Source organism: Lutjanus erythropterus, chromosome 16 (assembly GCF_056507025.1).
Source record: "Lutjanus erythropterus isolate fLutEry1 chromosome 16, fLutEry1.hap2, whole genome shotgun sequence".
Lineage (NCBI taxonomy): Eukaryota > Metazoa > Chordata > Actinopteri > Lutjaniformes > Lutjanidae > Lutjanus > Lutjanus erythropterus.
Genome location: NC_139332.1, coordinates 21,132,649 through 21,154,859, shown reverse-complemented (window position 1 = coordinate 21,154,859; position 22,211 = coordinate 21,132,649). Strand labels below are relative to the sequence as shown.

The following is a 22,211-nucleotide window of genomic DNA, read 5'->3' as shown; positions in this document are numbered from 1 at the left end:
CAGTACTTCACATTCTGGGAATGAGACACAACAATAAACTAACTTTGTAGTGCATTTACAAACATCTTAGACAAATCCTACTGATTCTACCTTTAAAGTCTGCACAAAATTAAAAAAAAAAAACAAAAATCAGAGTGCAATTGGCTTCAACATATTTACATGTGTCCTGTACAAACAGGAAGCTAGGGAGGAACTTGTCACAGCAGCCAATAGCATTGAATGAGTGTTAACACAATGTTCCCAAAGCCATGCAGACAGCTACAGACAGCTGACCAATGAACTCCCAGTGAACATGGTGAGTCTGGGACTAATCACTGTCTAAGACACCAGGTTTGACTACTTTAGCAACAAGTAAAGCTATCCAGTCCAGATGCGTTCACTGGGAGGCTGCTGAGCCGAGTTCTGTTATCCGCTACAGACTACAAAAGGCAAACCAGAAAGCATTTTCCCCGTATGATATGATCAATTTCATCCAAATCAGTGAATAAAGTCATTAAGTTGTGTTTGTGTACAGTAACAATCAGTGAGGCCTGGCCCCAGCCCAATTTATGCTCCATATAGCTAATGTAAATTGATGAAGCAGTTCACTGTAAAAAGCCTTAAGCATTATCTATGGTCACAGATACCACCTTCCCAAAAGTGCATAAATTCAAGCCAGCAGGCCTGTAACTATGGTATTTTGGGAAAACAAAACAAGATTTGAGGTCTCAAACATCTTGAAAGACACAGTGATGTGACATAGCCTACTGTTGCTACATGCTGCACCGCTTAAAGTTGAAGATTAACAGGTGGATGTCATAACCTTATTGGTTGAAACTAGTTAGTTTACAGAAAGAAAAAAATGAACAGATTTTCCATGATTTTGATGTAGAAATACAAAGAAATTGATTTTATGTAGAGCAGCAAAGACTAGTCAATTAAATGGCAGACTATTTTGATAATTAATTAATTGTTTTGAGTCATTTTAAGGAAAAAAAAATGTTGAAATTCTATTTCACATTTTTAAATTAAACTGAGTATTGTTTGGTTGTGGCCAAAACAATATCTTAGAGCAGTGGTGCTCAACCCTGGTCCTCAGGGACCACTGTCCTGCATGTTTTAGATGTTTCCCTGCTCCAACACACCTGATTCAAATGATCAGCTCATCATCAAGCCTATGCAGAAGCCTGACAACAGCCTGATCATTTGAATCAGGTGTGCAACACATGACTGGGTATATGATCTAAAAGGCTTTTTTTTCCATTTTGACTTTAAATAAGGTCAGGGGTTCTCAAATGAGTCTGGACGCCAGACAACTTCTATCACAGCAATCTCATTATGATTTGATTACACTTCATATCAGCACTGAAGACAGGGAAGTCACCTTTGTACGGGCCCTTTGTTCCTCACCTCGATAAGGTGCAGCTTAAATTAAAAAATCTGCACCCTGTCATTTTAGCAAACGTGCCTCTGATTCAAGGACAAAAATTACTAAGTTGCTCCAAGTGTTACACAAGCAGGGACACAACGAAAAAGGTGGAACATGAGCTGGGAAACAAAAAGGGGGCCGCCATCATGAAAATTTGATACATTTGGACAGTAGATTATCACGGCTATTTCTGGCAGCATTCCCATACATTATTCACACAAACCGAGTGGAGAACCGTATACAAGCCATTAAACTCACCCCGAGGCCTGCTGAAGTTCGCTGAAATGTCTAATTCATTAGGAGCAGGTGAGTTGAAAGAGCTACTTCAGGTCCCTGCAAAAGGCGAGCCAGACGAGGGCGCAGTGGACTCCTCACACTTCCAGGCACGGGAGGTGAGCTCCAGCCAGAACAGCGTGCCGATGTAACGCGACTTCTGATTCGTTGGAACGTCGCAGCGATTGTGTCACGCTCGCCGTGATTGGACGGCTGTAAGTGGGCGGTGCTGTGCATGGCATTTCATTGATATAGCCTACAGCTGGTGGCTTCAGATCCGCCACACGGAGAGTGGAAGGGCTGAGAAAGTGACGAAGGATTGATGTAGGGTTTTTTTTTAAAGAGGGCTCGAGAATTGTTTTATTATTTTAAATCGAAGGGTGGCACACCAAAGATTTACACAAGACAGAAGCCAAAATGCTCTGCCACGTTACTCGTCCGGACTCGGTGGTGATGGAAGTGGAAGTTGATGCGAAGGCGAACGGAGAAGACTGTCTTAATAAGGTAGGATGTGATAGAATACACATCACATTTTATTATTCATTTTACCCTTTAAAAAAAACGTATTTAAATCAGTGACAACATCCGACGGGGTGGCAGCGTTCTTGTTATCGTACGAAACTTTTAAATTTCATATTTTTTTTAAACTTGAAACGTCTCGTCGTTTTTGTGTGACTCGCATATTCTGGTAAATCAGAATTGAATACAGGACTTAAAATGAGGTGCATTTGCTGCTCGACACAACATTCACTGCGAACTTATTCTGTAAACAACAACAACAAAACTATCGCTGCATCTGCTTTGTTGTTGTGCACAGCCGAGACAAAATGTTCCGAAACGTGCAGGGAAAAAAATGATACATTTGTAGGAACGAAACCTTTAAATGGCTACAAAAGGTCGAAACGTTTTAGTTGAAGTACAAGCAGGAAAGTTTTAATACCGTGGTGTAAAACTGCTGGCTGTCGCTTGTCTACCTGCATGGCTTAGTCAGAGGCAGATGGCTTTGTGAAGGTTACTAGAGTTCATTCTTCTGCCTTTGCAAGCACTCTGCGTTCTCACTCCAGTCAAACTGAAACTTAAAAAACCGTCAGGAACTCTTTATCTTAATGAAGATGCCTTTAATGCCACGACGTGGTGACGTGGGACCCTAAAACAAACAAACAATACCAGAGACATAACGGGGGAAAGCAACTTCAATCAGAACTAAAGTTGTTTAGATTCACACGAACAGGAAAGCATGAACTCTTCCTTTCATCTGTCGCCTCAAGATGTTTTTTTTCCCTTCCTGTAATAAAATGTAGCTATTTCACATGCATGGCATATCCCCAACTTGCCATGGGTATGATGAATGAGTTTTATCTCAGCCTCCCTCCGGGCTCCCTGCAGACGTCCACCAGCATTTTATGTAAGAACCTCGTGGCCGCCGCCGCTGAGGGGGCGTGGGATTGTGGGTTTGATGAGCCCCCTTCACCCCGGGAGAGCCTCCAAGTTCACTACTTCCACCCGATCGTGAGCTTTAGAATATTGATGGGTTTTTATCTGTGTGAGAGTAGCAGCACTGGGGAGCAGAAATCCTAATGAGTAAAGTGATAAAAGCACTCATTTTCTCTAGCTTTGTGCAAATCTTGAGCAACTTTATTGATTCCTGTTGGGTGAATTCTGTTGCTCCTCAAGGAGCCCAAAACTAATATGGATTGTCTCAATAAAGGACATTTTAGCCTTCTGTGACCAGTAGCGCCGCAACTATTAGTCTATTAGTCAATTGAAAGAACATTTTGATAACTGATTAATCGAAATTTGGAGATTACTCATGAAAATAAACAGCAGAGTCCTTGTCACAGCCCCCGCTGTGCAGGGCTGACAGGCTGAGTCAAACTGAGTCAAGCCAGGCCAGTTCCATGTATGGAAAAGGGCCAAAGGTGTTAGGTGCCCCCTCTGTCTGCGTCCTGCTGTAAAAAGAAAACTTTTTATAGAACCTGAAAAGCTCCCTTTGTCTAAATGATTTGCTATGTCCCCTGCCCTTGATACTGTCTCCCATATAGACGGTTTTAAGATCCTGTTTGAGTTTCTTTCTTTTGTCAACTTTCTTTCATCTCCCCCCCAGGTTTGCAGAAAGTTGGGTATAATTGAAGTGGACTACTTTGGGCTGCAGTTCACGGGCAGCAAAGGCGAGAACCTGTGGCTGAATCTGAGAAATCGCATATGCCAGCAGATGGATAATGTGGCGCCCTGTCGACTGAGGCTGCGCGTCAAGTTCTTTGTGGAGCCCCACCTGATTCTGCAGGAACAGACGAGGTACGTTTACCAACTCACCCTCTGCATAGTGTTGTCTAAAATGCAGATTGATCGATACGATATTGACTAATGCTTTTGTAACAGAGTTGGTTGAGTTAGCTTATCGGAAAACAATAACCAAAGACTCACAGCTGCACTGGTACTGGGGTTTCCACAATGCTCATCATTTATTAATGGAAGCTACACATCAACCTTACTAAACTGGCTGTCCAACTAATATCTTATCATGATCAGGATGAGCGCTGCTAAACTAACTCAAGAAAAACATGGTGCCATCTGATGATGCTGCTTTTGTTGTATTGTGGCAGCTCAATATGTCATAAAGATACATTTTACAGGATCAACTTATACAATTGCTGCACTCATTTTCCACACCATCAGTACAACGGCACCAGCTGCAAACGCTGCAGTGCCCACAACACCGCCACTTTTGACTGGTCAGAAGTAAATTAATTTAGACACTGACAGTACTATTAACTTAAATTCTCAGATTAGTTTATTAGATTGTTTACTTATGTTTAAAGGCCTAATCTTAAGAGAAAAAACAAATGTTTCTAAATGGGTTAGGTCTCTTGTTGTCAGGTTATAGGCTTGTTATAGTTATCTTTTAATAAAAGTCTAAAAAATGTTATGCCCTCAAATGTTGTGTCAGTATTTTTCAAGGTATTGTATTGAAATTAGAAATTCCAATATTGTGTCAACACTAGCATAGCTACTGTGTGCAAATCTACCACATTAAATTCATTTGTTTATGGGCATATGAACAAGTATGATAGTATTTAACCACTTCTTTTATGACACATTCTCTACAAGATCACAAGATCTACAAGATCAACTTGTCACCTGCTCTGAAAACATTCACTGAACTGTTCATTATTAAAATATATTTTTATTTCCTTATGACATGCAATGATGAGCACATGGCAGTAAAAAAACAAGGGTTAGTAAGTTCCCCTAGCATAATCTTATCTCTTTGTTTCCAATACAGTGAAATGCCCTGTAGTAACCTCTTCCCTGGGTGCTTCTGGGGTTATTATAGGTCATTCTGACAGAGGACCAGGCAGGAAATGTGATCTAGCAGCTCTGGGGCTGTGTGTTTCTCTGAGCCTGCCCCCAGGGACCCTCTGTGTGACAGCCTGGACCTCTGTCACTGCCCCCATTCAACTCAAAATAACTTTTGTTGTGCTGTTTTTTGTTTCAATTGTTTGTGGTCATTTTTGTCTGAACAAAGGCACAGCCCTCTGTTTGACTTTTCTGCAGATGCTGTTTGGAAACTGTGCGTCAGGTCAGTGTAGGGTGTTTTCATCAGGGTTTTGGTTTTTTCCACAGGAATAAGTCATTATGAATCACTGTAGCAGCTAGTATTCAATAGTTTTTGAAAGCACTGGGATAAAAAAAAAAATTGCTCATTTGTGAGATTTGTAATCACATGTACCCAAAAAGTGAGGTTTTCCCTTAAACTTAATAACTAGCAAAAAGTCTCTGCTGCAAATACTGAGTCGCATCTCTCCCCCATTATCTCTCCTTCCTGCCAGATTGGACCAAAAAACCCAAGTCAGAACAAAGTAAGAAGCCTTGACAAGTCTAGATCCTGACTCAGTATTCCCCAGCACCAGTGATGTTTGAAGTTATAAATAGCAAGTACATTCGCAGCCTTCGGAACCTGTCCAAAAAACTTATTTTACACACAGTGTCTGTCTGGCGTGATACTGCGGATGTTAGATTCACCCTCCAGGCGGTGCCGCGAGTGTTTGATACTGCAGGGTTGGAACTGTAGATGTGTAGGGAGGGCAGACTTGAGGGGAAATTTGTTTGGTGTCTTTTCAAGCTCCGCCACGCTGCTCTTGCCCTCACACACACAGCACGCCACTAGAGCTGTTCATTAAACTGACATGTATCTGCTTTGGCCGGGGTCTGGCATTCCAGTTCACTCTCAGTTGCTCCCCCAGTTCACCCACATCCCCACCTCCAGCTGCTTCTCGCTCCGCCTTCCCTCCCATCAGATATAAAGACATCAACTTTGCTATCTTGCCATATTTTTAATCACTGTCAGAGAGAAACTGTCCCTCCTCACACTTCCTCTTGCCCTGCACACCCCCCCCACGCCGGCCCATATTTGGCAAACCTTTTGAAGACGAAAGTGAAAGGCGGCGGCAGCGGGTAGGGGGAGCGTGTGTGTGCGTGGAGGACACTTGGCTGCCTGCGCTCTGACCTCCACCAGATTAGCAGGGGTTATCAACAGATGGCTGACGTCGGGTGGGGGTCGTGGGGTTGTGAAAAAAGGTGAGATAAAGATGCGAGATGGCAGGCAAGGGGATGCGGGGTTGCTGCTAATAAATACTCACACATGGCACACACCAACAACACGCTGTCAAGTTATGTGTTAGATATTTGGCGCAGCCTTCATGCCATCCATCTGCTCAGATGTGATATCATTTAAGTGGTAGAGGAGCAAATGCTGGCATCCGGTTTAGAGCTGAGAGCAAGATGTTGACACCACACAGCAGTGGCATTTAGGAGACCAACACACAGCACTGGGAAACTGCTGTACATTTACAACACCGCAAAACTGAATGCTCAAATTAATTGTAATAAGTAGTGAAAGTTTAAAATGTCAATACGGATGGCGTGCTTGCCGGGGGCAGTTAAAATGCCATGTTGGGCGAGTAAATCCAGCAGCTCACTTTCTTGCCTGGGCTAGTGATAAAGAATTAAACGAAGTGATTTTACATCTAAAAATGTCAGAAAATGCTGTTTTCAGCCTCTGACATTTAATAGACACTTCAGCCCAAGATTAAACATGGCAATTTGATGATATTCATAAATGCTTATAAATAAAAGTAACTAAACTAAAAACTTTAGACAAGGAGACCTCTGACCCACTTGCCTGAACATGCAAGTGGAAAAAAAACCTTGGAATATGAGGTTTTTTGCTTTGAGGGACCAGGCAGAGACCCATTTCAGTCATTTCATGTGCTGTCACCTTTGACCTACTTACTACCACAGCCTCTGCACAACTCGTTCTGCTTGCAGTCACACCTCATCATAGCAAATGCAGAAAACCTTCCTGTATTGCACAGTTTTTGCTTGCTCATTCTCTTACTCACAGCTTACAGAAGATGTAGTTGTTGGGTTTTTTTTGTGTGTGTCACCTGGCATGTTTGTTGTATTTACCTGTGAGCAAGTGAACAAGTTGATGGAAGAAACTCAACATCAGCCGCTTGACTTGCTCTGTAATCACACAGCATGTTTCAGTAGCTTTGTAAGTCGCAAGTGTATGTGAGCGGGAGTCGATGTTCTCAGCAGCATATGGACAAAGCAAACGGGCCTTTATGGTACCACAACTCTCAGCTGAGCTGCAGGGTGGGCCTCTTTTTCTACGCCCTTCTTATAGGCCTTATTACATAACCACTGGACTGAGCGTGCACAGAGCTGCTTATATAAGCTGCTGTGTGCTCTGCTGCCACGTAAAACCTAGCAGGTCACGCCGATGGTTTGTGCTCACATGCAGCCGACTATTTTGGTACTTTTTGTTAATTTGTGTGCTGCTATGTTTTCATAGTATTTAAATCACAGAAAAAATGGATACTGGCTGCTTATAATACAGTTGGCTGGTCTAATTTCCTACAATCAGTGATAACATTACCTGGATAACCTCTGGAAGGGGTTTTTCCTCACGCACACAACCGTGCAGGCCCTATCTGTTAGAGTTGTAAGGCTTAAATTCAGACTGATTCTGTGGCAGCCGTGTCTCCTTTCTTCTAAAACCCTTTCTTCTTTAATCTCATTGCTTTGGATTCTCCATTTACCCATTTCTCCCAGGCCTGCTTTATAAATGTAGTATTTCCCAGGTTGCTTTGCAAATGGGACACTTTTTTGCAAATGCATAACGCATGCATAACGTGTTAGATTGAACAAAGACTGAGGCAGGGTCATTCAAACCTTCCAGTGGTTTGGCTTAACCATTTCCCCAAAATACGATTGCTTCTAAATCATCTGAATTGCCTTCATCTGTATTTCCGTGAGGTATCAAGTGACGTGATGTAACCGCCTGCCTGAGGGAAGTAACAGTGTTTATTGGTTAAGGGACACTGACCCAAGAGCCTGAACAACAGCCTGTGTTATCTGCATGATTAAACAGCACTTGCTGGGGGGTGTTTCTGGTTTAAATATGTGAATGTTTCCCCTTCATTAGACCCTGTATTTAACATTCTGATCAGGCAAACTTTGGATCCACACAGCTATTAGAGGCTTTATCAGAGGCCCTGATTGTTAACCTGTTTACCCCCTTTGGGTGTTTTTAGATATTTAGCTTAAATCCAAACCAGAAGTCAAACGAGTTTTAACTTTAATCACTGTCTTTTTAATTATGATGAGGCAAGTTTGCCCCCCCCCCCCCCCCCCCCCCCCCATGAAGATCTCATGTCTTTTCTGTAATGTAGCACAGTATTGGAAATAATTCCAGATTATAAATAAAAAACATTTAAATCCAACTTTAAAGACTTTGCCCCACTGATGTAATTTCTCTCACAGAAGAGTGATCCATCCTTCTTATATAATCACAGGCAGTTCAAAGACCTGCTGATCGGGGGAGAGAGGGGGGATTGGTGACTATATCTGTAGAACTGAATGTGTTGCCTGCCTTGCGACAGACTATCGATCCATCCAGGGTGTTTCCTTGCCTTTCCCCCAGTACATGGTGGGATAGGTTCCAAGCCTGCCTAAAGTTTGTGGAATGGATCAACTGAGCAAAGATTTTACAAAACAAAGACTTCACTTTGCATGGATTTACCAAGAACATTTTCACAGCTAATCGTTGATATATCGCAGCTGCACGAACCAAACTAGCAAGTATTGACAGCCCAAACAGCAAGTTTGAGCCATCGAATGTTTCTTTAATCTCTGACATATGGTCATTTTATGATTTATTACATCAAGTATATTACAGGTTTCTCCTTACCTCGACTTAATTCTATATAGTGCACCATTCTGCTTTGTTTCTACAACATCAAATTACAGTTAAATTTTATATTAGCTCACCCACGAAAACTGAGACAAGAAGATTATCTGTCTGAGAAAATTCCTCCGCTGCCTCTTCAGCTGGATGTTCCGCACAAAACAATTTGAGGTAATTTATTCAGGTCACACACCACTTATCATTTCTAGCTCTCTGCGGCAGGCTACGGAGACGATCGAGCCAAAGATCACACAAGATGCCTGTGGGTCTTCATCAAATGTCCCAAAATACCACACAAGTTTTTATCAGCATGCTCCACCGTCTGTGATTAGACGTTTTTACTTTCCCTGTGAGTTTCTTTGCCTCTCCGTTTGTTTTGCACTCGAATAACCCAGCCCTGGTTTGTCTTGTTTGAAGTCATAACATTAGTCCTTGTCCAAGAATGACAGAATTGTTATATTTGTTTGGCGTCTGAACTTAGGATTGATGCTGGGCTTTAATCACTGTTTTACCATCCAGTACAGAGCACCAGCCTGAAGCCCCGAGGCATTTAGCATACAAACAGCTTCTTTGTTTTATGTTGTATTGCTTTCGGTCCAACTCTGCAGAGATAAAAAGGCCTATGTGTTATATTTAGTGCTTGAAATGATCATTTTGCAACCCCCTGGTTAAATTAAAACTACAATAAGCGTTTGTCTGACTTTCCATGCAGCCTACATGTCGGGAGAAGATGTTTAGCGGAGTTTACTATAGTTCATTGACAGATAGTAACCTCTGAGTACACAGCTTCTGGCAGTGTGTTATTTGACTAGCTCACAAACCGCATTGTTGAGAGCCCAACCGATGAGGTCTGAAACTCTTCTGGTGATTGGCTGGGCGAGGTGCAGTCTCCAGGCAGAGGTGTTAGGTTTCAGTTTGGTGAGGACGTTTTGTTCTTCTGTGTGGTGCTGACATTCTGCCGACTGGAGGATCAGACACTGGGGTAGGAGCAGAAAACATAAAAATGAAACAATGAGTTTTATAGATGGGCGGAACAGACTGGAGAGAGTTTAGTTGACTTGGTAATGAGTCTCCAGCTACCAGAAAAAGTGAGACTGTTCTTGTTTTTTCTTGCTCTCATAAAACGCTCCAAACGATCCAACACTGAGGTGCTCAGAACGCACCAACACTGCGTTTTTGGGGATATTTCAGTGGTAGAAATTTGAACAGGTCAAAGAGAGGCCAGAGGAAATCAGCTGAGTTATCTCATCCCCTGTCCCCTAAGCTCGGCTCTGCAGTCAGTGACCCATTTTCAAATATTCTTTCTCAGAGTTTGGGCCTGCTTTAATTTAATTATTCCAGCCAGGCAATCAAGTATTCACACATTCCCGCAGCAGCACCCCACATGACCTCTCCTCCCCTGTAACCACTGTTTTTGAAGAGCGTTTATTTCTCCTTATGCTGCTTGCATTCACAAGGATATATAACTGTAAATGAGTAAGCCTCTTAAGACTATGATTATAGGTTATCTCTGTGAAGGACAAAACAATGACGAGGGTGTATACAGTGTAATACGGTAAAAGTAGGCCAGGAGTCTTTGGTCTCAGCAGCACCTGACTTCCTGGCATTCAGTCTGCGTCTAAAGAATAAGGGGCTGCTGTGCTGATGGCTGCAGCACACTTCACGGATGACTCCACGACACCACGTGTGAATGTGTCTGAATAGTAATGTGTGTTGCTCCTCCACATTGTGAATCAAACTGGCTCATACAAAGGAGCGGTTCCAGCATGAGACAGATTTTAGTCTTGTGAATTCTGTTTGGCCAAGTCACCCTCATGAGTCACAGCAACTTCATTTCCAATCAAAGGCCTGTTCTAATGGTGTCAACAACCTCAATCCAGCCGTTTGATCATTCATAAGAATGAAACAAAATTGTATCACATGCTAAGTTCTCACAATAAACCTATTCAGAATCATTGTGAATTATGGATGTTGTTTATTAGAAGATTATCTTAAGCACAGTTATGCATTTTATTAAAGTTTTAACACAGGATGTTAAGGCAGAGAGGATTTAGGAGAATCAAACTGATACAGGAAATGTGCTTTTTTAAAAAAAAAATCTGGCCCTTCTAAAAAAAAGTAATTCTGCTCGGAGTGCGTATTGGTTGAACACTGGGGGTTATTTATCCATTCTGTTGTCTCTTGTCACCATGGTTACAGGCTTGCGCAAATCTGATAGCTTTATAAAGGAATAACATCTTTTTTTTTTGTGCGTGTCCCCTCGTCCAGTCACGCCACATCAGTTTGTCTCAAATGTTGTGGATTTATGAGCTGTCATCTCTCTCATGCCCTGAATTTAGGATGGACCTTGACATGTGCTGAGGCAGCACTACACCACCTGAGAAACTGGTCTGGTCCAGCTGTCGGAGCAGACAAGGAGGAAGCTTAGATATCAGTGTAGCAGTGTATGACACTTTTTAAATAATAAATCAGGAGTTTATTGGTGGGCATGGGTCAAAATCTAACACCTATCATTTTTATATGCAAAAAGGTACTAAGATACTTTCTCTGCCAAGTGTCACTCTACCTGCCATGATCTGATTATGAAATAAAATTATAATAATGAGGGATCCTATACATATAAAGAGCATTATGCTTCACAAAAATAAATCTGCATTAACAAAGATTCATATTAAATTTCTTGTGTTGCATACAGACTCGGTGCTCTTTTCTGTTGCCACTAGTCTCCCAAGAGTTGCCAGCATAATTTTGTGTATGCCCATAACTGCTATCTGCTGATTATTTCTACAATTAATTAACTAATAACTAGTCTATAAAATATAAAAAAATGCTCATCACAATTTACCACTGCTGAAAGTGATGTCTTAAAAATGCTTCTTTTGTCCAACCAACAGACCGAAACCCAAAGTCTTTTTATTTACAGTCATAAACGATAACGAAAAGCCGCAAATCCTCGCATTTAAGAAGCTGGACCCAGCAAATGACGAATGCAAATAATTGTCTTTCAGTCTATTAATTGTCTAATTGTTGCAGCTCTACCTACAACGAAAAATAAATGAATTAAATTATCTTTAATTTGTTGTGGCTAGAGACTGCAGTCCAATTTTGGCCCACGTCCCCCACCAGCAGCCCTGTTCTGAATAATTATACAGCTGGAAAAATGTATGACTAAAACAGTCAACAGACGAGTCAGCCTGTGTTTAGTATGATCTGTACAAAACTTCTGTCCTTGGTATCATAAAAAGAGTGATGTAGTAAATTCTCACAGCTGTGTGAAGCTGCTGTTTAGAGCAGATACAGTAGCGGTGCAGCTTCACAGGGGCCTCAGTGGGAGAAATTATTACCTTCGGCATGTGAAGCAGCTGTGTGTTGTCGATTTGTAGTCATGTTGTTTTTGTGATGTTTGGCAGGGTGCGTTATCTGATGTCTCTCATACAGCCTCAGGGAAGTCAGTTAGATAGTCAGGCAGGCAGGAACAGCTCTCGGTGAACTGTAGTTACCTTTTCCTACTGTCCGCCTGGTTTACGATCGGTGGTTTCTTTCAATTGATAATTGGAATCTTGGCTTAAGCTCAGCAAGGCATGCGCACCTGTTTACACATGTGGGTGCCCACCACAGTGGGAACAGACGAGTCGGATGTCTTGCTCAGCAGCTTGGTGGACAAAAGTTGCGTGCCACAGGGCACACTGTCACAGATGGTTGGTCAAACAACACTGAGGTTAAACTCAGAATAAGTAACATGAGGAGACAAACTGTCACTGTGACAGGCCTGGACATGTTGACGAAACCTGTTAAGATATTAAATGCCTTGCTCATCGGCACAGTGACCGACAGTAACCTCTCGCCAATCCCCGCCTGAACTAGAGTAACCTCCACGGCTTGCCCTATAATAACCCTGTGTCGGCACCCTGTAGTAAAAAGTCAGCCCTATTGTTTGCGTCGGGCAGGTAGCTAACTAGCAGCGCTCCATCACATGACGCCTGCTGGGCCTGACACAATAGGGTGCAGTGTTTGTGTGTGCGTGCGTGCGTGTGTGTGTTGGAGGGAATGGGATGTTTAACACCATATCAAAGCACTATTTGTTATGCCTGAGGCTAGTCAGCTACGGGGCTTCGTTGTTATGGTCTGGCTTTATCAGGGGCGGTGTAGGCCGACTTTGTTTGTGTGCCTCACAGCTGCTTTTGCGCTACTGTTGTTACTCCTCAGAAGCACCGTGAACGTGTGCTGGATGAGGTGTGTCTGTTATTGCATACTGGAGCAGCTACAATACACGAGTGTGCATTTTCTGCTCCCATTGGAGTCTGGGATTTTAGTCCCACAAGACGACAAAGGAAACGTCACCTCCAGCTCACTCTCCCTTTGTAGTTATTGCAAGACATCTCTCCAAACAATATAAATTGGACTTGAGGAGATCTATATTCAACTCAATACAGTACAAAGACCAGATATTTAATGTTTAAATGAAGAAACCATATGGGTCTTTTGCAAATATGCACTCATTATGAAATTGATTGCATTATGGTTTACGCAACATCCCAACTTATTTCTAAGCGGGGTTGTAAACAAAACACAATGGGTTCATATAAACTTAATAAAAGGGTGATCATGAGTGCTACCTCCCCCCTCCACTCAATTGTCCCTCTAAACCCTCTCAAATATCCCCAAGTCACAGTTTGACCTGATTTGCACAAATGAAAAATGTCTCTGCATCGGGCTTCAAAGAGAACTGTAGCCCAAGGGGGATTTTTTTTTCATGTGGAAATAACAAGCAGTTTCAGGCACAGTCTGCTTTTAGTCTACCACATCAAGATCTAGTAGGCCAAAACATTCAGCTACATGCCTTGAATTGTTCTACTGCTAGAACTCTTAGTCAAAACAGGATGCCAAAGTAGAGCTTTATTCAAGTACAAATTTTTCAGATCAAGTCATTTAAGCAGTGTCCTTTCTTTTATTTACCCAGGAAGGTCCCATTAAGATACTAGATCTCTTCTTCCAGGGAGCCCTGATCAAGACTGAACCACCTGTAGTTTAACACGGTAGAATACATACATTAGCCCACAGAAAACACAAGAGAAAAAAGAAGGCCAAACATTAAAATAACAGAACTGTTAACAGCTAGTCAGCAACACTGTCCAGTGAAAAGCTGTCCAACTTGTTTGTCGCACAGAAGCAGGTGACTACAAGCAGGCTGGTGCCTGTACAATCTCCTTAAGGTTAGTGTGCCATAGGCCATCCCAAGGGAGGATCTCTTTAGGTTACTTTAGTTCAGGGCTTGTCATGCCATCAGGGTGTTAACTCCTCATGACGTCTTGTCTCCAGCTGGTAGAAGGGAAGAATTCCTCACATCTTCTGGTCAAAACAATGGAAAGCACCAGCCGTGGCTTATTTGGTTTTTGAGAATTTTGCTGTTTTCCTTGGCCACAACAGAACTGGGTGTTCTCATTTAGTCTTGCAGCCTAAACAATAACAATTGTTGTTCCTGGCCACCATTAATCTTTGAACTATCAAAGATTAAGTATTACTTCATAAACCCAACAAAAATTCCTGTACGTCAGGCAAAAAAAAGATTAGTGGCAATGTGGTTTGTCCTTTATATGGGCGTATTGTTTAATGAGGGGGTTACTGAATCACATTTAGGCAGGATGCCAGCCATTGTAATTCATTATTCTATTCAACATTCAGACTTATTGCTTAATAACACACAGTGGTGGTCAGACATTGGCCCACAGTTGCCCTCAGTGAAGTACTTCCTCTGCTGCAGAAAACACTGATTCATTCCTGTAACTACTTTCCCCTGTCGCAATTTCCACTTTCAGAGCCTCTAGCGCCTTCGCACTTAAAGGAAGTTCTATCCGCGTGTTTTTAGGAAGAGATTGACAAAGAGAAAGTGAGTCACTGTGGCCTTTCCCGTCTGCTACACACACAAACACACATTCATACAAACACCTGCTGTCTGTAGTAAAAGTCCCTGTAATGACCACCTGCTCTGGACTGTGTGTGTTCCAGACGTCCTGACTCCTCAGTGATTACACATGAAAGTCAGTCGAACAATGAAAGTGACCACTGTATATTACCGACTGCAGATGGAGGTCAGGCACCCTCGTCTACTGCATCACAATTGAAAGATTTCCCATTTGGCAACTATTTTTTTTTTGTCTTCCTCTCCTCTAGACATATCTTCTTCATGCACGTGAAGGAGGACCTCCATAACGGTCACCTACGTATGGGCTCAGAACAAGCGGAGGAGCTAAGTGCGCTACTGGCCCAGGCCGAGTTTGGCGACTACAACCAAAACACAGCCCAGTACTGGTACTCTGAGCTTTGTGGAGAGGAGCCCAGCACTGCCACTATCGACAGGTACAGCACTCTTTGCTGAAAACATGTTAAAACACTGAGAACTGTGTAGTGCTAAACCATGGTGTTAGACTGGTAAATGTTTTTTCACCATTTCTGTGTTCAGGGTTTTTTGGTGGAACTGAAACAGACCTAATTTTATATACTTAACCAAATTTTAATGATTAAAAATGTTATGTGGTTAATAACTAATTTCTGTGGTGTGACAAACTCAGAGCGCACACATTGTTGATTTACAAGCTGTTTCAGCAAACCCAACATACTGGTAGTCTTCTAGATGAGCAGGAAATTGAAATGCTTTAAGCATGATACACAATGAATGTATTCACTGTTTTGCTTTTCCCAAGAATGCTTTTGTTCTACCCACATCTAACTTTATTAAAAACCCAACCCTGACCTCAAACCACCAGTAATGATGTTGGTGTTTCAGCGTGGTGTACAAGACATCTGGAATTTGCCCATCTTTTTAATAGCCTGTGTACATACAAGTTAACAAGCTCTGGCCAATCATTAAAACCTGTTGACTTATTTTCTGTGTCCGTTCTCCTGAAGCCCTGAATATGTCCATATGAGTCCACCCCATAAAGACAGGAAGAAAAGTAAATAATGGGTCATGGCAATCGGCCGAATTTAATGTGGCAGCTGATGTTCAAGGAAATGAAAGGAAAGGGATTTTAATAAATCAAAATGCTATCTTAAGCTACTGATTTGAGCTGATAGTGCTGTCTTTTATATTTTGCATCATTTTTATAAAGTGCATTGTCTTTCTAGTAACTATCTATCTGAGGAGAAAGATTTTTAGATAAGAGTACATCACACTAAGCTAAGTTAATACACACACACACACACACACACACACACACACACACACACACACACACACACACACACACACACACACACACCAGCCAAACAGAGCACCTGACAGAAGGTCACGTAGCGTTTGCACTGACACAGAACCCACAGTACATCTTGGATGTTTTCTCTCTCAACAAGAAGAGGGTGACAAAGTGTCACTCTTGAAAGGTTCTCGACTCCCAGACCGTGGATCCCCTTGTGTAAACACCACACCGCGCTTCCCACAGCAGTGCCCGTCCCTCCCGCAACTGTTAGGAATTGATCCAAGAGTTACTGCAGTGTCTCCATTCTGTAATTTGCAGCCTTTGGCATGCCTACTGGAACCATTTGTTGTACACATGGCACTGTTCCTCAAAGGCTGAGACTCTTAAATTATACATTATCAAGCCCCATCTGCCAAACCTGCTACATTAAACTCTTTATCCATGTGCCGCATGAAGCCAGCAGGCACTGCTGTGCTCTGCTGCACCTACACTCAGCCTTTTGGATGTGCAGGAGCGTGCATTTCCCAGCTCTTACAGCCAACACATTTCATAGAATGATCTTCCTACTGTGGATCATTATGTTATACATATGCAAAAAGCAAGAGAGGAAAGAGTACTAGAATACAGCACTCAAATAAAAGCGCTGTTGTACTTAAGATTAGGGCCTGACCAATACTGGATTTCTGGGGCCAATACCAATATTAGGGACTTACAAAATTCTGATATATCCACAGATATTTTTTATTTATAAAAAATGACAGGGCACAGATAGAACAACCTGAATTAAGAAAAAACATGAACAATGCATAAAAGCCTACCTATATAACTAAAAAATAATAATAATAATACATTCTGCGTTATCTGTAAAATAATATCAAACAACATATACAATTATAGCGAAGAAGCTGTGATAGGCCAATATCAGGCCAATAGTATCAGTCAACTGAGATATTTGTTAGGCTCTATTCTGTTTATCATGACTTCTTCTAACGGATGTGACTTTAAATGTAGTGTACAATACTTGTGATAAGAACTACTTCATACAAGCGAAATTACAGATTTTTGAAAACACCCAAAAGTACAAGAACACAACACCTCATTATAGTAGCAAGGGAGGCCTTTTGGCATTTTCTACCACAGTCTGTAGAAATCAGCAGGCTTCACAGGCAGAAAGAAGCATTCAGCTCTGCTGCCTGAGCATTGATCTCGTAAGTATAGTTGTCAGAAAAGACCCAGTTTAACATCAGAGCTTTCTGCCTGAGGCTGTGTTCAACTCTGACAGCTAAAACACACTCTAGTGGTGTATTTATCCTGCTCATATAATATACCCGTCACCGTGGGTGTTCTTTGATAGAAGATTGTCTATATAATAAAGTTTGTGTCAGAAAAATGTCCTTCCAATCTGAGCTTTAGAGCTAAACAAACTTAAAATGGTTGTCTTTCTTCTTCCCTTCTGTCCCCAACTTTATCCCTTGTGCAGCATCATATCCAGACACAAGGCTCTGGAGGGTTTGAGCCAGGGCTCAGTGGAGTATCAGGCCCTGCAGCTGGTGTCGTCTCTGGAGCATTACGGCGTGGAGTGGCACTGGGTTCGTGATGCAAATGGCCAGCGGTTGGCTATAGGAGTTGGACCTGAGGGCATCGCAATTTGCAAGGAGGACTTCAGCTTAGTAAACAGGTATGTGCAGGTATTATAGTGATGGGCTGTACATCCGTCCAGTTCTTGTGAATGCAAAATCTCAAACTCCTTGACCTTGACTCAAACCAAATGTCCACTCGGACTCAAGGATGAACATATATTATGAGCCTGAACAGACATGGCTGACTGGTTGGTGGAGACAAACAACTGCAAGGCTGTAGTTCTAGTTGTTTTATTGTGATTTCAACAATATTCAGTATGTGACCATTTCTCCTCTTTTGTCTTCTCTTAGAGTAAGCTATCCAGTCATCCAGATTGCCACTCAGTCTGGTAAAACTGTGTACCTGACGGTCACCAAGGAAACAAGCGACAACGTGGTGCTTATGTTCAAGCTGATAAGTAACCGAGCAGCCAGTGGCCTGTACCGGGCTATTACAGAGACCCACGCCTTCTACAGGTGAGAGCCAAAAACATGCTGTATTTGAGCCTAGATCGATAATTCACACACACACACACACACACACACACACACACACACACACACACACACACACACACACACACACACACACACACACACACTGCAGCCATATAGCTCTGCATTTGGATTTTAATAGAAGTGGATTCAGGCCTTTTTAATGACTTGTTCCAAGTCAATACTGCCTTAAATTATTAGCAGTCGACTATAGACTGCAGCTCACCTCATGTGTTGAGCCAAGATAACAATTCAAATTAATTTTAAGCTCCGCTGCTCAGTTGAGTTCTGTTTTTCTGTATGGATGTCTTTCCACCAACTGCGAGTCTCTCACAAATCTGACCTGCTTTAGAACAATCTTCTCACTAACTGTAGCATGTTTTGATGAAATACAAGTTTATTGTTCACTGTCCTTCACCAAAGACTAGTAGATGATTTAAGATGTGACCTAAACAGGGTTCTTTGAACAGTTGTTCTGCTCTACTTGGCATGCAATGCTTACTGCATTCTGCCACATTTGTACATGTTGACTTAACCCTTTTTAACCCTGTGTTGTGGTACAAATACATGCAAAGTGGCACACACAGCCACATAAAACATGTCCTTGACCCAAATGACTGTTGGCAGAAATACAGATGCACAGGGCAATCTTTAGTGGGTTAAGACAGTATTTTTTCTTTCCATAGACAGTGTGCATGTGTGTTTGTGTGTGTGTCTGAAATTTGCAGTGAGCAGGGACAATTCAAATGGCTGAGCTATGAAATTGCTCTCAGTCAGTCACAATAGTACAAAGGTACAAAAGACAGCCCTGTGCTTTTGTTTCGGCGATGGGTTTTAGCTCAGAGTCTGCAGATTTTATTTTTTGCAGGCATGTCTTCGTCCTGCTCACTCAGACACAAGTTTAGTGTTTATCTGACAGTGGCGAATGCGGCATCCGAGCAGGAGGAACATTACGTGTCGCTTATTTAAAGAGCACAAGCAGGGGATATTAAATAATCAGTGACTACAATGATGGGAAGAAGAGGTTGTAAGGCATGTGTCTTGCTGCAGATAACTTTGGAATTGGTTGTTGGTTGTCATTTTTATAATCATGTCTTATCTTCGTTTCTAGGTGCGACACAGTCACAAATGCAGTGATGATGCAGTACAGTAGAGACTTTAAGGGCCACCTAGCTTCACTTTTCCTCAACGAAAACATCAATCTGGGCAAGAAGTACGTTTTCGACATCCGACGCACCTCCAAGGAAGTATATGACCACGCCCGCCGCGCTCTGTACAACTCCGGCGTCGTGGACCTCATGTCCCGCTCTGGCAGCGGCGAGCGCTCCTCTCCTTCACGCTCCCCAAGCAGAGACGACCAGCAGGACGAGGGGCTGGACTGCAGCAGCTGCCAGCAGAGCCGAGCCCTGCAGGAGCGGCTGCAGAAGCTCAGAGAGGCTCTGTTGTGCATGTTGTGCTGCGAGGAGGAAATAGACGCTGCGTTCTGCCCTTGCGGGCACATGGTGTGCTGCCAGACCTGTGCAAATCAGCTTCAGGTGAGACTCATCTTCACGCACTGTGACAATGGCCAATAAACTATTCAATGAAAAATCGAGAGACACAGTGGGGGGCTTTTCATTAGTGTGTTGGCCTTTTTCTTAAACAGAACTATCCTTTTAAGTCATATATACTGAGACATGACAGCGCTGTTGGCATGTGCTATACTGCAAATGCTGATGTCATCTTTTAAGTAGCACTTCATAAAAGTTAATTGGACAACAAGGCAGAAATTACTTTGTTTTTGTTTGGTTCTTAACTCGAGGCATTTCAGCCTCCTTTAAGTTTCTGGCTATACTTAAAACTCTTTAATTATACTTTAGTTTCTGCTTCTGATCCTTTTTATGGTCCTTTAAACAACGGCCGAAGCTTTGCTTACACTCTGCTGACCCGATTGTCCCTTCACTTAATCAGCTAAATGTTGCCCTTCTGTGTGGAAGCAGATGGTGTGTGTGTGTGTGTGTGTGTGTGTGGGAGTTTGTCTTATGAAGGGATTATAGCAGCCAGCCAAGTCTTACTTCCATTAACTCAACTAAGAAACGTGACCCAGCTGAAGGCGTGTGAGTGAGTCAGTAGAAACTTAAGATGACAGAAGTTCCACTGCTTTCAGCATGATTGTGGAAACAGTTTTCTCATTATTGCAATCTTTTAAACTGGTTCATGAGTTAGTCTGTTTTTATCTTTTCCTTAAGATACTTGTCATATCCTTCATTTTCAACAGATGTTGCTCAGATGCAACATCTGAATGCAACATCTTGGCTTGCACCTTTTTTTTTGCTGGCTATGACATCTCCTGGGTTCACAAGTTTAATGCAGTAACCACTTCACAGCTGGCTCACAGCATAAGTGCCCACTTCCAGCTTTGTATCACATCCTACCAGAAGTATGTGAACTCCACTCCTTTATAGTCTTTGACATCAGCACAAAAGATTTCTTCCTTTTTTTTCCTCATGTGTCAGGAGAGGTCATGAACCCCCACATATACATACAATACAATGTCACTGTCATCCCTTCCAAAAAACAAACAAAACACAAATTGGTAATATTAAGGGAGAATAGCATAAAAAAAGACGACACTAAATACATACAATGAGCAGAAAAAGTAACCAAACAGTAAACAACGAATAACAAAGAAATTCATAAACAAAACATGATAAAGTGGAGGGAAAAACACTATGTATAGAGCTGCAACAATTAGCTGTATAATCGATTAGTTGTCATCTATTAAAGTAATCGCCAACTATTTCAGTATTGAATTGTTTTGAGTAATTTTTTAAAGGAGAAAATATCAAAAGTCTGTGATCGGAGCTTCTCAAATATGAATGTTTTCTGATTTCTTTTGTCCTGTGTGACAATAAACTAGCTAGTTACATCTGATAGCTAATGTTAGCAAAATAATTTATTAGCTAGCTAGCATTTGCTATAATTAGCTAACTGAAGCTGTGAATATAAACATATGCAACTTTTACAGTTCTCTCAGCTACATCTTTTTTTAACGGTCTTCAATATTTGGTTTCTTTTCAACAAAAGTGAGCCTAGCACATGGCATGTCTAAGAAGAAATAATTCAACATCTTGAAGCTCACTATTAGAAAAATAAGCTTGATGCTTAATACTTTTTTTTTCTCCTTCAGTTGTGTCCTGTGTGTCGGTCGGAGGTCGAACACGTGCAGCACATCTACCTGCCCACCTGCACCAGCCTGCTGAACCTGACGCTGACTGACAACCACCAACACCGGAGCAGCAGCATCCCCGCACCCATCCACAGAGAAATGGCCTCTCCTCACAGCTGCACTGCCACGGAGTACGACCACAAGATGTACCACACATAAAGACAACTCCACTGAACGCACCAAACTCCACTATGAACACTTTGAAGCTGTTGCCAGCCAGACTGAGGACACATAAAGGAACATTTCTCAGATGACTGCGTTTTCTGCTTGGACTCCACGAACTACCAAACATATATAAACTCCTGAGCATAATCAAAGATCTACACACTCAAAACCACTCCCTCAACTTGTGTGTGTGTGTGTGTGTGTGTGTTTTATTGTTATTTCACTCTGTCCCATTGGACTTTAAGTTTGTCTGGTTGGTTCTTAGTGTTGTTGCTATTGGTTGTGTGCCATTCTGTCCAAATCTTGTTTGTTTTAAACATCACTGACCCCTGCCACAACATGATTTTAGATTATTGCCCTTTAAATTATTATATCAGTTGACCTGATACACAATAGAAACATTTTGTTTTTGAACTATTGAATTTGCTTTGAATTTGTGTGTTGTTGTTTTTTTTTCTTTGCCCCATATCAGGCTCCTGGCCCCAGAACCCGAACCATTTGATGCATTTTAGAATAGCTGAACACTGTACATAATGAGTATTTTTTTATTTTAAAATGCTTTCTGACATTTTTAAGGCTCATCTGTTTCTGATTT

At 42.1% G+C, this 22,211-nt stretch overlaps 1 protein-coding gene across 1 annotated transcript; it reads left to right on the top strand.

Moving 5' to 3' along the window:
• Positions 1–1,962: 1,962 nt before the first annotated feature.
• Positions 1,963–21,757, top strand: mylipa (myosin regulatory light chain interacting protein a). The gene is made up of 7 exons (XM_084739170.1): positions 1,963–2,185; positions 3,786–3,976; positions 15,105–15,290; positions 17,610–17,807; positions 18,061–18,225; positions 19,355–19,778; positions 21,413–21,757. Exons 1-7 carry the CDS (start codon positions 2,099–2,101, stop codon positions 21,608–21,610), a joined length of 1,449 nt encoding a protein of 482 aa, XP_084595296.1. The 5' UTR covers positions 1,963–2,098; the 3' UTR covers positions 21,611–21,757.
• The last annotated feature ends 454 nt before the right edge of the window (positions 21,758–22,211 follow it).